The sequence below is a fragment of the Monodon monoceros genome, unplaced genomic scaffold (genome assembly GCF_005190385.1).
Source record: "Monodon monoceros isolate NGI ecotype Baffin Bay Population unplaced genomic scaffold, NGI_Narwhal_1 Super_Scaffold_17, whole genome shotgun sequence".
Classification (NCBI taxonomy): Eukaryota; Metazoa; Chordata; class Mammalia; order Artiodactyla; family Monodontidae; genus Monodon; species Monodon monoceros.
In genome coordinates, this window is record NW_021703773.1 from 9,389,852 (window position 1) to 9,406,055 (window position 16,204).

A 16,204-nucleotide genomic window follows, 5' to 3' on the forward strand; every position below is an offset into this window, starting at 1 on the left:
AACATCCTTTAATAACCACACATTCCCTCTGGGATAAAGACTCTTCTGAAACAGCCCTTCCCTGACTTTCTAAGCTCACCTCTTACATCTTCCCCGTTTATTAGCATGCCCCTGTGCTCTGCTGTACCAAACTAACTGTACATTGCCTGAACACTCCATGCTTTCTTCAGACCTCTGCATCTTTGTATACACTTTTATTTCCTCTGCTCGGAATATCAGTTTGATGAATCCCTATTTATGCTTCAAGACTCAGCTCAAATGATTTCCTCAGTGAAGCCTTCCCTAGTACCCTCAAAGACTATTATTATTTTCTCTTCTTTTCCTTCATTACACATTGTATATTTCTCCTTTGTAATCACCAAGATTATACTCCAGTGTAGAGAAGGAGGGAACAGGACAACCCATTCCCCAAATGGTCTTGACAGTTGACAGGGTAAGCTCACATATACATACTTACATGTGTGCACAGCCCCATACCCACAGGGAACGAGGAAGAACATTGAAGAGTTTTTGATTTGGGGATCTACCTTCTAGCTCATTTAAGAGTTTCAATGAGGAGGTAGGCTTTGGGAGTCGCTCCTGCCACAGTTCATTAACTTCTCCTTCTCTGGTCTGTCTCAACTGGTCTGAGACTTAGCACGTTTACTTTTTGTTGCCCACTCAGGGTCTGCTTCTCTCTGCAGGTGAGTCTCCTCGCACTGCTAAGCCCTCTGCTGGATGCCGCCCCAGGTGGAGGGAAGGAGGCTTCCCTGATATTCTGGACGATGTAGCATCTGCAATCCCATAGGCATGTCCTGTAGATTGTCCTGCTAAAATACCATGTGTCTCCTGTTCCCTCCTCTCATGCTTGTCTGGTGTGCACCTGAGATCAGGAGGAGAAAAGTGAGATGGGAAAAACTGATCCTGCAGTGTCTCTAAGAGGACTTACTGTATAGCCACTTTAATGATCTGTTTACATGTTTGTCTCCTGCAGACTAAGTATCTTGAAGGTCAGATGGTGGTTTTTTTGTTGTTGTTTTTGCGGTATGCGGGCCTCTCACTGTTGTGGCCTCTCCCTCTGCGGAGCACAGGCAGAGGGAGTGAAAGTAGTATTACTCTGATCTTTGCAGATGGGAGAACAGATTCAGTGTGTCAAATAACTTATCCAAATTTACAGCAAATAAATAGCTGAGTCCAGATATAGATCCAAGTTCATGACCATTCTGCAATATACTTTTTTTTTTTTTTTTTGCGGTACGCGGGCCTCTCACCGCTGTGGCCTCTCCAGTTGCGGAGCACAGGCTCCGGACGCGCAGGCCCAGTGGCCATGACTCACGGGCCCAGCCGCTCCGCGGCACGTGGAATCCTCCTGGACCGGGGCACGAACCCGTGTCCCCTGCATCGGCAGGCGGACTCTCAACCACTGCGCCACCAGGGAAGCCCTGCAATATACTTTTTAAAGAAACAGAATTGTTCCAAAGCATGTACTTAGAGATCCCTTAGCTGACAAAATAAAATGGACAAGCAGCACTTTTTTGGTCATGGAATTGGTATATTCTTCATGTCATCTGAATGTTATGTCTGTTCCATGTTGGTCATTTGTGCAGTGTATAATCCAAGGCTCCGCTTTTAATTGGTGGTTAAGAGAGATGGGTTTGTTGGTTTGACACTGTGAACCAAACTCTCAGATGACAGAACATGATGGGCCTCTATTGATCTAGAAGTTTATCCAAAACAATAAGGTGAGTACTCCAGAGAGGAAATTTAGCCCACTATTAGGCATTTTGAGTGCCTCTCACAGAGTTTTCTCTTTTTCTTTCCCTCGCACTGAGTGGTAGGCTGTTATTTAAAAATGTATTAAATACCAAGTTCTATAATTGCCTGATTACTATCATCTTTCCTCTTTTCACTCCCCACTGTTCCCCCTGCCATCAGGATGATACTTCCTTCAGGCGCTCAAATATTTCATCCCTCGAAAATGGAGTATAAAAACACATTAAAATATACCACACATGGTGATTGTCGGAAGAAAATCACCCAGAACCTTGATCTCAGACTTATCTTTCAAATGATATAAATCCCATTTATCTCGTTCTCAAGTTTCTTTGAATTTTAGTGTCTCAGTCACCCTATGGTAACATTGCTCTCCAGAGTAATTTAATAAAAAGATGAAATTACCCCATATACATTTTTAACTGTACCCCTTTCGATCAAATAGGTTGATGTCAGAAGAGTATTCTTTCCTGAATCAATGGCAAATATGTTTTTAATACAAACTATATTAGTCCAGAAGAAATCTGTTGGTACAACAGAATACTCAAGAAAAATATACTCTTTTGGCTAAATTATGAGTCCCTATTGCATTAGACAATTGCACATTTCACATTAAATCTTTATTTCGATGCTTCTTATTTTTCAGCTCTGTTTATTCCTGGGGCCCATATAGGGTGTCAAAGATATAAAAATATCATAAAACCAGGCCATAAATGAAATTAATTTTAGGTGCAAAGTAACTTACCTATGTATGGTAGTAAATTCTACTGATCACTTTTACTGAGTAAGGGATTTGCATATTGTCTCCGGGATAATTTGGTAACTGCTATCTTGGGTTGTTTTCTGTCCTTTTGATGTGTGTCGGTAGTCTGTAAAACATCTTAGATTTTAGCTGGAACATCCACTCTGGGGGCTCTGAAGCGGAGCTCATCTGCTTTTCTGCAAGACAACCTTCATCTGTGTTTTTGTTTTGCCTCTGCCAGTGAAGGAAAAAGGTCAGGGCATTAACCTCTGCCTCCATTAGAAGGATGCATTTCTGCTTTCATCTGATTAGCTGCTGTAATTTGAAGCTTTCGGTGCCTGCAGATAAGGTGGGAGGCTGGCAGCAGTAAGGGCCATGGGAGGCTTTCAGAAAGCACACTGAGAGCTGTTATCCTGAGTTTCACTCAAAAGATCAAATGTCAGGCCTGCTCACCCCAGCCTGATCCTCAAATTCTTGCATATTCATTAACCGTCACTACGTAGTTACTTGGGGAGCTTGTAGCGAGGCTTCAGACAGAGTTTCTGTAGGTCTCATGGCACATGGAACCAAAGCAGCCAGTAATAAGTTCTGATCTCTTAGCACAGCTTGTTCTCAGGGGCAAAGGGTTTATGTAGCCGTCTTCTTTTCCTCTTTTAAAACATAAAAGTCAAAATCTGAACATCTTAACTTGATTCCGTTTATTCATTTAGTTTAGTTTAGTGATCTCTTTGATATTAGCAGGGCAAAGGAACTAACAGGGAAGATGGAACCTGCTATTTCTGGAAGCCTGAAAAGACCTCTGTAAATTCCCAGCATGATGCAGTGATGGTTTTCACAGGCAAAGGGCTTGAAGGTACCAGCATCGCATTTTTACATGTCTCTACTCTACCACTTCCCCAAATATGAGAGGAGAACACTTGTACTTCTTAAAATAAGGCCAGATAGTCTCTGAATACTTTAGCCTGACTAGCAAGATGATGAATATGAAAGAGATTCTGTTTCAAATTTTTGGAGTTGGATATTTTCTTTTCTAGAATGCTCTCCCCCTTTTCCTAGGACAATTCCAGCATCAAGAAGCTGTTTCTGAGAAATAACCACAGAAGTAAAATCCCTTCCACACAAAGAGAGAACTCATGGACTTGAGATATCTACTCAGTTACCACTGGAAGCAAGGCTGGACTTGGTAAAATGGAGGAGGTCAGATAATAAACTTGGGGTCTGGCTCTCTCTTATTTTACTTCTTTGGTTTCCACATCAGTAAAATGAAAGAGTTATCTACTTGGTTATTGCTAATACCTATTCTGGTTTTATTTAGTATTCTATGATTGGTGAGGCAGCATATTTCAATTTACAACTGGCAAATATTACGCTTGTATATTGCCATTCTTACTGGTTATATTCATGGCAGACAACACTAATTAATTGTGAAAACTTTTCCTGCCAACCTTGGAATTCTAAGGCCTTAGAATCCTTTTCATCACAGAATTGCAAGCATCCATTATCCATCAGATAAAGACAAAACTTACATGCCATTCCAGATATAATGAACAGAGAGGTGGTGACAAGGCAGGGGACTGGACAGAGATTTTGTCCTGTGTCTGCTTTTATATGTCTGTGTAACTCTCGAGAAGGCAATTAAATATTTTAAAATTAAATTTGATATAGGTTTTTGTGTGAAAATAAGTTTTTATTTCCCTGGGATAAATGCCCAGAAGTGCAATTTTTGGGTCATATGGTAATTGCATATTTAGTTTTTAAAGAAATTGGCAAACTTTTTCAGAGTGGCTGTAACATTCCCATCAAATACATACGAGTGATCCAGTTTTTCTGCATCTTCACCAGCATTTAGTGTTCTCACTATTTTTAATTTTTACCATCATGATGGGGGTGTAGTGATATCTCATGGTGGTCTTAATTTGCATTCCCCTAATAGCTAATAATGTTGAACATCTTTTCATGGGCTTTCTTTGCCACCTCTATATGTTTCTCTATGAAATGTCTCTTCGTGTCTTTAGCCCATATTCTAATTGAATTGCTTCCTTTTTTGTTGCTGAGTTTTGAGAGTTTTAAAATATTCTAGATACTAGTCCTTTGTTGGGTAAGTAGTTTGCAAACATTTTCTCCCACTCTGTAGCTTGTCTTTTCACCCTTTTAACAGGATCTTTTGCAAAGCAAAAGTTTTTGATTTTGAATTTATCATTTTATGACTTTAATTTTAATTATAATTAATTCCTTTTAGGATCTATGTTTTGGTGTTAAGTCTGAGAACTCTTTGCCTAGACTCTAGATCTCAAAGATTTTCTCTTGTTTTTTCCTAACAATTTTTTAGTTTTACATTTGATATTTAAGTTTGTGATCTATTTTAAGTTAATTTTTATATAAGGTATAAGACTTAGCTCGAGGTTCTTTTTTTTTTTGCCTGTGGATATCCTGTTTCTCCAGTGCCATTTGTTAAAAAGGCTATCTTTCCTCCTTTTCACCTTTGTCAAAAACCAGTTGGGCATATTTGTGTGAGTTTATTTCTGGATTCTCTATTCTGTTTTATTGATCTATGTGTTTATTCCTCCACTAGTACCATACAGTCTTTAGTACTGTAGCTATATAGTAAGTCCTGAAATGAGTAGAATGATTCCTCCCATTTTATTCCTCTTTTTCAAAATTGTTTTAGTTCTAGTTCCTTTGCATTTTCATATAAATTTTAGAATAATCTTGTCTATATTTTTTTAAAAACTTGCTGACATTTTGCTAGGAATTGCATTAAAACTGTATATCAATTTGGAGAAAATTGACATTTTTATTGTGTTCAGTCTTCTAATCCATCAATATGGCATTTCTCTCCATTTATTAAGATGTTTGATTTCTTTCTTCAGTTTTGTGTAGTTTATAGCATATGAGTCTGGAACATGTTTTGTTGTATTTACCCCTATGTATTGTTTATAAGTGGTATCGTATTTTTAATTTTTGGTGTCCATATGTTCACTGCTACTATAGAGAAATACAATTGATTTTTGTATATTTATCTTGCTGAATTCACTTATTAGTTCCCAGAATTTATTTTGGGTTCCTTGGGATTTTCTGTGTAGACAATCATTATGTCATCTGTAAACAGAGACAATTTTATCTCTTCCTTTCTGATCTCTCTGTCTTTTTTTTCCTTTTCATGCCTGATTTCATTGATTAGAACTTCCAGCACTATGTTGAATAAGAGCTATGAGAGTGGATATTCTTGTTTGTTCCTGATCTCAGGGAGAAAACATTCAATATTTAACCATTAAGTATAATATTAGCTGTAGGTTTTTTGTAGGTGCACTTTATCAAGTTGAGGAAGTTCACCTTATTTCCTATTTTTCCAAATTTAAAAAAAATTTTAAAGTCATGAATGGGTATTGAAATTTATCAAATGCTTTTTCTGCATTGATTGATATGATCATGTCATATTTTTTAGCCTGCTATTATGGTGGATTACATTGATTTTTTTAAAAATATTGAACTATTCTTGCATCCCTGGATTATACTCCACTTGGTCATAACATATAATTTAAAAAATATATTTATGAATTCTATATACTAATATTTCATTAAGGGATTTTGTGTCTACATTCATGAGGGATATTGGCTGTAGTTGTAATTTTTTCTTTTGTACTTTGTCTGGTTTGGTATCAGAGTAATACCTGTTTCATAAAATGAATCAGGGAGTATTTCCTCCTCTTCTATTTGCTGGAAGAGATTATGCCCCGGGAGTCTGCCCTCTCGCCCTTCTTTCCCTTTTGGCAACCTTGTCGTTGCCTCAGCCCCCTGCCATGTCCCTTCCATGTCCCTGCTAAAGTCCACTGTTGAGTAGAGCAACAATCTTAGTTCTTTCACCACATCAGGAGTAGTTCTATATTCCACTGTGATTTCCATGACTTCATTTGCCATTTTGTTTTGACCTGGTCAAGAGCTGGCATAGACCTTTCTTAGGTCTCAAGTCCTAGAGTAGCCTCCAAGCTCCCTGAATCCTTTTCTATGTTATCCTCAAACCTCCCCATCCCAAAGACCCAGTGGTGTTGCTAGAGCTGCCTCTTACTGGCTCATGAGAACCAGCTGTCAAAGTTTTAGGAATGTTGTGAGCTGGTTGTTAAAAACAGTCACTATTAAAAATTAAATTATACAATATTACAATTAGATAAACTGTTTAAAAACAAAGGTTAACAAAGGTTAAACAAAGGTTAAAAACGCTCAAAACTTCATTGCTTCTTGATTATTTTGCTACAGGTTTCTATTACCTGTACCCTTGAGGTTATGTACTTCTATTTTACCTGCGTGGTAGAGTTGTGCGCTGCTGCACATCTTCCCAACTTCACAGGCAGTGATGCCTCCTCAGGAGCTTGAAACTGATCTTGGTGGGAGTATTTACAACATGGAAGCTGGAAAATGCCACGGATCAGGTCAAGAGTTATTGTTTTGTTGATCAACTAGACTTAAGAAAATGATGGAGAAGTGCTATTAATGCAGATTAAACTTAAGATGGTGTCATGTCGTTACCTGTTACATTATAAATAGTCCCCAAATTGAAGAAGTAGTCTTCCAGTATTCAAAACTGTCGTCCAGTTTCACAAAAAAGTCGTTCTCATGTCCTTGAGTAATGAGTGGTGTCCTAACGTATGTTTGTGTCGTTTCATTGTTTTATTCATTAACGTAAACAAAAATACCAACCAACGCTCATGTCAGAACTACATTCATGCCATCAGTGACATGAATGGAGTTTTGGTAAATTGCATACTCAACAAGCATTTTTTCAGAGACTATTTTTGTCAAAACATTGTCGAATTGCAATTATGGATTAGCAACCGATACGAGTTTGGCAAAATAAGAGAAAATATTCTGTGAGAATAAATTTCTATTCAGAATTGACAACAAAACCTGTTATTGTTATTGATAAATCATGTGCTGCATATCCTTTATATGAGTAAAATTTATAATATATGTGTTTACTCACGTATTTTTTTCCTGGAGAGCCAGTTGTTGAACTTTCATCAGCATACTACGGTGCAGACCTTAATCCTTTTCAAGGTATTTCTGACATTTTATTTTAAAGGGTCCTTTCACAACCAGAAGTTGCACTTCCGTTAAAGCTGTGTGTGAAAAAGTTTTGCTCACTTGACTCAATTATTCTCAAAGCCTTAACATGTAATCCACCAATCCACCAGCAGGTGTCACTGTGGTGTAGGGTCACAGTCAGAAGGACTCCAGTTTTGAGCTTCCTAGAGAAGGATTGTTGGAGTTGAGCTGCTTCCCATTCAGTTACACACTGAACATCTCCTCAAGTCTCTTTATAGAAAGACATGTCACACCCAGGTTCTCCGAAAGCAGGCAGCACAGTAACTGAGGCATAATCTGCTGGTTCTCTTTGCTTACTTGTTTTGCATTTTTAACACTGCTATTACATATATGTTCAGAAAGCCCCAGATACCTTCTGTTTAGCTCTAGAGCTGTATATGGCTTGCTGTTCAAAGTGTGGTTCACGGACCAGCATCCCGAGCATTACCTGGGAGCATGTTAGAAATGCCGCATCTCAGGCCCTGCCCCAGACCTACTGAACAAGGATCTGCATTTTATTAATGTCACCAGGGATCCTAATGCACATTCAAGTGAGTGTGAAAAGCACTAGTGTAAATGAGCCATACGTTGACAGTTACTGTGAAGCTAAGATAAGAACAAGGTGGAAACATAACTTTCAGCTTCATTGGTCAAGAAAATAAAGTTAGTGGGCAAGAGAGCAATATTTCCCAAGAGAGACATCTGATACTTTCCTTCGTGCGTGTTAGATTGCCTATCCTTTTTCTTTCTTTTTAAAAAATTTTGGGACAGAAGGACCTTTCTGGATTTTTTTCTGCACAACCTGGCCTCGGCTAACTTCCCCAGTGTTACCTCTCGCCACCTCCCTTCCACACTCTGTATTTCAGCCACACTAAATTACCTGCCAGTGCAACCGTCTTAAAACTCCCATCTGATAAATTTCTCCACGCTTAAGGTGGCTTCCTGTAGCTCTTAGGATAGAGCCCAAAATCTCTGCCATGTTTTACAAGGGCTCCTAAGATCCAGCCCTGTCACGCTCTGTGGTCTCCCTCCTCAGCGCCTCTCTCCTCCTTAGACTCACTGTTTAGCCTCAAGTGCTCTCTCTACCTCTCTCTCTATCCTGAGACTTGGTCCATTCTGTTTCCTCTCCCTGGAATGCTCTACCTGCTACCCCAACTCATCTATTGCTTGACTGATACTTTCCTTAAAGAACTTGGGGAGCCTTTTGCAAATCCCTTAGGTGCATGAGTGTCCTTCATCCGATGACCCTCTAATACTTGCAATTTTCATTTCGTAGTGCTTGTCATGTTTGTGACGACTGTTTCTTAGATGTATCTTTTCCCTGGTAGACCACTTGTGTATAAAGGATGGGAGTATGTCTGTCTTGTGCATCCAAAGAGTCTACCATGGTCATCAACACCTTACCTGTCTGGTCCTTGATCTTTCTACTTTCACCACCTCCTGCCACTCTTGCCTCCCCGCTTCCCTTGTTCTCCCTGCTCTTCCCCAAACATACCAAGTACCTCTTGCCACAGGTCTTGGTCCTCGCCGATCTTCTGTGTGGCCCCTTCCTCATTTTCTTTAGCCTTTTATGTCTTTCCACCCAACCCTAGCAGAGTGTCTAGAGGCAGCCTTCATGGGAGGTGTGGTGATATGCCTTGGTTTAGGTCTTGTAGCACATTTGCCTTTTGTTGGATTGCTTGTTGTCCACGGATAAACAGGAAGTAGCTGGTCTGTATTGTATACATTTTATAAAGGTGTGGCTCTGAGCAAAATTCCCTTTCCCCACGAACATCAGGTTGCTGAGGTCTGCTTCTCCACAGGCTCAGATGAAGATGATGTAGAAGAGAATGGAGAAGAGGTTGCCATTGCCTTTGGGGAGTAAAGAGCTGGGGCAAAGGAGACTTGGAAGATGAGGGGACTGAATAATAGTGAGGATTGTTTATTGTTATTTGGTTTATCTATTAAAGTCTGAGAAATGTCTAAGACCTTTTCCTTCCTCATTACTCACAAGTTTACAAAAATAATATTATTGATGCAGGGAAGAGACTAAAATGAAGCCCAACAATCCAAGTTGGGCTTTTTCTTGGCGTGAAAAGAAAAGCTGTTGTTTTGAGAACAAACGTGTGTCTCCATTCTTTCCTTCATTCAGCTCCCTGCTTAGAGAGCACCCACCCTATGCAACGTCTTGCGTTTTCTTACGCTGACTGCAACACTTACACACACCAAACCTCCAGCCCCTGATGAATTTATCCTTCAAAGCCTTGCAAATTAAACTTGCAAGTTAAACTGTTCCTATGGGAAACCTTTCTCTGATTTATTCCCTATGAAGAATTCCTCACTTTTTCCCTACCTTGATATGTATAGTTTTATTCACATGATTTAGTTTAACACGTAGTTAATTCAACAAATATTTGTTAAGTGTCTACCCTGTTCCAGGAAATGTGCCAGGTGCCGTAATGATGAATGTGAAAAAGCATAGTGCCTCCCTCCAAGCGTTCGCAGCCAGTTTGAGAAGCCCACTCTCGATGGACGAGACAGAGCGAAAATCTCAAACTCAGAAACGTGAAGTAGCATGGTTTGTCCAGAAAGCAGCCCCTGGCTTGGTATGACCGGAGTGTAGTTTATAAGGAAGGGATGATGGGGGAGCATAGTGAGAGATGAAGGATGAGGCAGGCAGTAACAATAATAATATTAATATTAACTACTACTACATTTATTTGCCAGGCACTGAGCAAAGTAGTTCACAATAGCACAGAGATGTTGAGTAACCTGTGTAATACCACACAGCTTGTTGGCGGTGGAGCCAGAGTTTGACCCAGGTATGGTGCCGTATGAGAATTTGAATTTTATTATAGGTAAATCATCAGGCCAACAAGCATTGAATGGACCCCATCTATGCATGAAACACTTTTCTAGTTAGTATGCATGTCTGTCTTCCCTATGAGTTTGATTTCTCTGAGGGATGGAAATCTTTTTCTATTTATCTTTGTCAACCTCATAACTAAGGGAGTGCTTGGAGTGAAGCAACCATTATAAGGAATTATCGTTCCTTCTCCCTTTTTCCATCCTTGCCTTGCTTAGAGCAATGCCCTTCTACCTAAGGATTAGAGCTTCCTCTAATCAGTAACCCCAGCATCTTCTCATCTCTTCCCTTTAGAGCTAGTGAGAAGATTTAGAAGGTAAAAGGGATGGTCATTCTTTTATTTTCCCTTAGGTCACGCTTTTTCTTAAGTGAATCTTTGGACGGAGAGCAGCTAAGATGTTCTTTGAAGAGGAAAGACCCATTTATAAGAAATACCAAAGTCTAGTGTTATGCTGATGGCAGACGAGAAACGTATGAAACCTTACAAGAACACCCCATGACGAACACTCACAATTCTTGGCTGCCCGCATTTACTTTAGAGTGAAATGAAAATGACGGGACCTGGCACTTGCTTGTGTGTGGTGGTGTTTGTAGCACTGGGGACTCCCGGTCACCTCATGTGATGAATGGGGCAATCAGCCTAGTGTTACCTTTGCAGTATCAAGGAGTTGTGTCATGGAAATAATGGTCACGGGTCCAGCAGCAGAATGAGAAAAACGAGAAGTATTAAGGAAAAGGGAACTCCCAACTTTCCAGATCCTACGTAGAGTTATCAGTCTCTCTTTTAATACACCTTGTGAGAATTAGTTAGTTTGGTTTTTTTTTTGCCATCGTTATGAAGCTTTTATTAAGGGCCTCCTGGGAAGTAGTGCTCATGGGAAGTTGTTTATTTTTTTTAATAAATAAAAAATGTAGAGTTAACAGTGTTGTGTTAGTTTCAGGTGTACAGCCAAGTGATTCAGTTAGGCATATAAATGTATCTATTCTTTTTCAAATTCTTTTCCCATTTAGGTTATTACAGAGTGTTGAGCAGAGTTCCCTGTGCTGTACAGTAGGTCCTTGTTGGTTGTATATTTTAAATATAGCAGTGTGTACATGTCAATCCCATATTCCTAAACTATCCCTCCCCCCACCCCTCCCCACTGGTACCCATAAGTTCGTTCTCTAAGTTGTGAGTCTGTGAGTATTAGGTTTTGTCTAAGAAGATTCTACTGTTGCTTTGCTTTCTGAAAACATACTTGAACATAATCAGTTACTATTCTTAGACCCTCTAGATGTTCTATATTTCAGCTTTTCCCATAGATAAATATGACGTATCGATAACAATATGCCTTCCCCATCTTTTCCATTCTGAAATACTTGCGTATTTCTAAAACTGTGCCATGTGATTCTTAGAGGTGGGAAAGGAAAGAAATTGATTGGGAATGATAGGACACTTGACACAGAAATTTGACATACGGTACGTTGCTGGAAAAGCACAGAATGTAGGCAGGCTATGCAGTTCCTGGGTGTTGTGTACACAGCCTAACAGTCTCTGGAAGAGTACAATACATTTTAATATCATGTCCAATAGATTCACTAGGCCTTACATAAATACCTAAATGTGAAGGGAAACATCACAGTTATCTTAGGTAATGCGTTCATGAGTGAGTTTAAGAATATAAATTGAAAAGTGTATAGGGGTTTGTGCTGACGTATAGACGTCTGCCCAGCACTCTTCTCAGCGGAATACCCTCTGCCTTGCCCCCCATGTCTCGTGCGTGCCCCTCTGCTATTCATTGGGTGCCCTTTTCCCTTCATAGAGTTGGGTGTGGGCACACGGCACACAGTGCCCAGCTGGGGCTCCACGTTGCCCTGGCTCAGCTGATCAGTTCATGGTGAGGCAAAGGACGTACCAGCGAACAAAGTGTTTGGCTTCTGTTTCTCTGCCAAGGATGGCTTTGGACTTGGGTAGATTTAGATGAGGCCTTTCCCAGTGCATGAAGATGAACAAGACAGACAGGTGCCTCTGCTGGGGGCTGTGCCCAGAGACCGCCCTCCCTCGCAGACTGTTCCGAGTGCCCCTGTGGATCCACCCACACGTGGAGGACCCTGGCCACAGCTGCAGGCTTCGCTTTTCACCTTTCTTCCTCTCCACCCCTATTCTGAGACTTCTCAATAAGTCAGCTGCTTTCTTGTGTTTGTAGACAAAGCAGGGGAAAAACCTCCCTGGATAATATCTCAGGTTCCAACCACTCCACGCTTTCCTGGATGGAGTTAAGTGTGGACACAACTGGGGCTTAGAGGGAATTCTTATAGCCACTCCAAATCCCGGGGAGTTCATCAGATGGCACTGGAGGACTTGCGCCTTCTTGGGAAGCCTGCCCAAGAACAAAACCACTACTCTTCCCGGAAAAGAAGAAAAGGGTCCGTGAGAAGAATTATTTTATACTTCTGGCTGCCACCTTCAGCGGGCAGTTAAGGTTGCCCTATGGAGTGGCCTCTGCTGATTAATAGAAGGAGTGAAGAAAGAAAAATGGAGTTAATGTTGCAATGAAGACATGACAGAGCCTCTGGTTTCCAGGATTGGCCTGAAATGAATTAAAGCCAGCTTCTACCAACAAATCTGTCATGCTGCCCTGCAAACAAGAATCCTAGGCTGGGCCAACAGGAATTAGTCACGGCACACACTGGCAAACCTTACCAGACCAGGGAATGAAAAATGTGCCTCATTTGCAAAAATTACCTTTTGGAATTTGTACAGTGTTTTCCATTACCCACTTTCTTTTCTCCAAAGGCCAGTCATCAAATCTGCTTGGCTGGCTTCTGCTTCTGCTATACCATTAAGTGTACAAATTTGTATGTGAAAGGCAGTCCCAACTAGCTGTGTGCCTTTGGATAAGCGACCTCATCTTTTGGGACCTGAGTTTCGCCTTCTGAAAAATAAGGAGGTTGGCATCTCGTGATCCTGGTACTTTAACTTTTTTGGAGATTAGAAAATAATGTATTGGACATTTATTGACCACCTGTGAAGTGCTCATTTGGTGAAACAAAATGTTGACGATGAAGTCTTTTCAAGAGTTTCCAGCGTCTGTGGGAAGACGTGCATTTAGAAAATGTGTTATAAAAAACAGTGATAAGGCCAACAGGACTGTATGTACTTAGAAGACATTTAACAGTGTGTCAAAATGGGTTTTTTAAATAAAGCTTTTTTTTAATTTTTAATTTTATTTATTTGTTTTTTGGCCGCATTGGGTCTTCGTTGCTGGGCGCGGGCTTTTTATTGTTGCGGCGAGCGGGGACTACCCTTCGTTGCGGTGCTCGGGCTTCTCACTGAGGTGGCTTCTCTTGTTGCGGAGCACGGGCTCTAGGCACACGGGCTCAGTAGTTGTGGCTCACGGGCTCAGTAGCTGTGGCTCGCGGGCTCTAGAGCACAGGCTCAGTAGTTGTGAGGCACGGGCTTAGCTGCTCCGCGGCATGTGGGATCTTCCCGGACCAGGGCTTGAACCCGTGTCCCCTGCATTGGCAGGCGGATTCTTAACCACTGCGCCACCAGGGAAGCCCTCAAAATGGGTTTTTCTCTGCCCCAGAATTGTAGCTGGAGGAAGGTCCCACATATGCCACATTCCAAAGACACCCCTAGGCACACAAGCCAGTACTGCCTCCTTAGGGCTCACTGGGAGGGACCAGAGTCGTGCTGGCCCCAGCCCCACCATCCACTGTCAGGCGAGAGTGTTGGGAGGGCAGGGGCGTCTTACAGCGCAATACCCCAGGTGAGAGACCATTGCCTCCCATTCCTAAAGCCAAACAAGAGGGCTTCTAATAGAATTTTTCTTAAAGACTGGAGGGAACTTCAGTATGTGGAGATTGGCAGCTTGCTCCTTGACTAGCCGTGTGCTGAGCTGTCGGCCTCCCAGGGGCACTCTGATGCTCCCGTGCTCTGTGAATGCTTTCAGGGTTATTGGTGGAGCGTGCTGGAATTCTAGGGCAGAGCTTACATTGTCCTTTTGGGTCTCAGAATCTCACAAGTTCCCTGAAGTCTGGGAACATCCTTGGACCAGCAGAGTTCAGATCTAGAGATTTCTGAGGATGAAGGACCCATTGCAGGAGGCCAGGCTAGCAGGCTTGATGGGTTGTAATATAAGGTGTTTGGGGAGAAGATGGGACAGCTTGCACCTCATTCAAGTTCTTCATCGGCCTTAGAGGGTATAGGAGAGGACTCCAGCAGTCCTGGCCGCTCTCTGTGAAGAACACCAGGTTTAACCGAGAAGTAACAGTGAGCCTGCTTAGTGAGCACAAGAGATGGTGGCACCCTTCTTGGAGAGGCCCTCAGTTGTGGAGGGTGCTTGGTTAAAGCTAATCTTTTTCTAAGAACATCATCACCCCACCTACTTGGCAGCCACCAGCTGCGGGTGGAACTAGACTGTATCAAAGTGAGTTTGGGGAGAGCCCCTTACCACGCAAGGAGATTCTGGTCCACCATGCCTCCTCTCTCTTTTCAACACTTGAGGGATGTAAGGCTAGGAAAGGAGAAGGAGGAGGGGTCTCAACCAGATCACGAGACCTTCTGGTATCTAACAGGTACTGGAAATTAATGGAGTCTACTCCACGTTGTTAAGGGAGCTACTGCCCAGTGAGGAAGAGGGAATTCATGTAGCCCAGTTGCAGGTAGTTCCTGTTCCATATTTATACACCAGTAAGCCGAGAAAATTGGAAGATTAAGTTAAAGTATCATGGTGGCGAGACTAACTCTGCTTGGGGACACTCAAGGACTCAGTTGAGTAGAGGAGACAGGCTCCATTAACATTAGGGCAAATCATAATTGATAAGTGATAGAGGTATGAATAAAATGCTCGGGGGCGGATGGAGGCAGACTAAATGGATTCTGATTGGAGGTGGACGGTTGCTCTGAAGACGTGACATCTGAGCTGGAAATGAGAAATTTGAAAGAAGGAAAAAAGGGTGGGCTCTCATGGTACAAGGATCAGAGTCAAAAAGGCACAGAGAGCAAAGAGTGTAAGTAATCTGCTATGGTTGGAACAGGAAGGGAGGACATGCTCCCCAGACACTTTCAGGATGCAACGATTACTATCTATGGAATACTCTCAAGTGTCCAGCCAAAACACACCTCCTAAATTCAAGACTGAAATTTCCAAAACCCTACTGTACATCTGTCTGACGATCAAATGAGCACCTCAAATTCGACACACATGAAACCAAATTTGGAAAAAAGCCCACCCTATTTTTCCTTCTTTCAAATTTCTCATTTCCAGCTCAGATGTCATGTCTTCAGAGCAGCCATCCACCTCCAATCAGAATCCATCTAGTCTGCCTCTGCCCCCCACCAACATTTTATTCATACCTCTATCACTTACCAATTATGATTTGTCCTGAAGTTAATGGAGGGAGGGAAGAACCAGGATAGAATTCAAGGCTGTTCCAACTTGGCTTAACTCGCTTTTCCAGCTCTAAGGGTTGTGGACTTTATATGTATTGACAATAAAAAGCCATTGGAGTATTTGAGAACACAGTTTAGAACATTTTAAAGATATTACTCTGGCAAACAAGAGCTAGAGGGAGAAGACAACAGAGAACAGATGGGCACTGAGCAGGATTTTGCAACAGTTCAGTTGAGAAGTAACGAGTGTCTGAGTCAGAGCGTGACAATGAGAATGAAGATGAGACAGCGGCTCTGAGAGTTAGTGAGAGTCACTGGATGGTGCTAAGAGCTGCAAAGGAGTCCAGTAGGGCTTCTAACTTGGTCTAATAAGTAGGTGATGAAGGCTATGAAACACGGGAAGGGGAAC

General features: G+C 41.7%; 1 protein-coding gene across 8 annotated transcripts in view; it reads left to right on the plus strand.

Moving 5' to 3' along the window:
• Window positions 1-16,204, plus strand: part of FUT10 (fucosyltransferase 10) — a 293,328-nt gene that overhangs the window by 114,641 nt on the left and 162,483 nt on the right. For 2 of the 8 annotated variants that reach the window (XM_029226185.1, XM_029226187.1), the window contains one exon: window positions 9,376-9,527. The exons of the other annotated variants lie outside the window; for them this stretch is intronic. Coding sequence is in view for 1 of the 2 variants with exons in the window: in XM_029226187.1 (XP_029082020.1) it covers window positions 9,376-9,385 (10 nt within the window). In the remaining variant the exon portion in view is untranslated. Of the gene's footprint in view, window positions 1-9,375; window positions 9,528-16,204 lie in introns of those variants that run through there. 8 annotated transcript variants of the gene reach the window in all.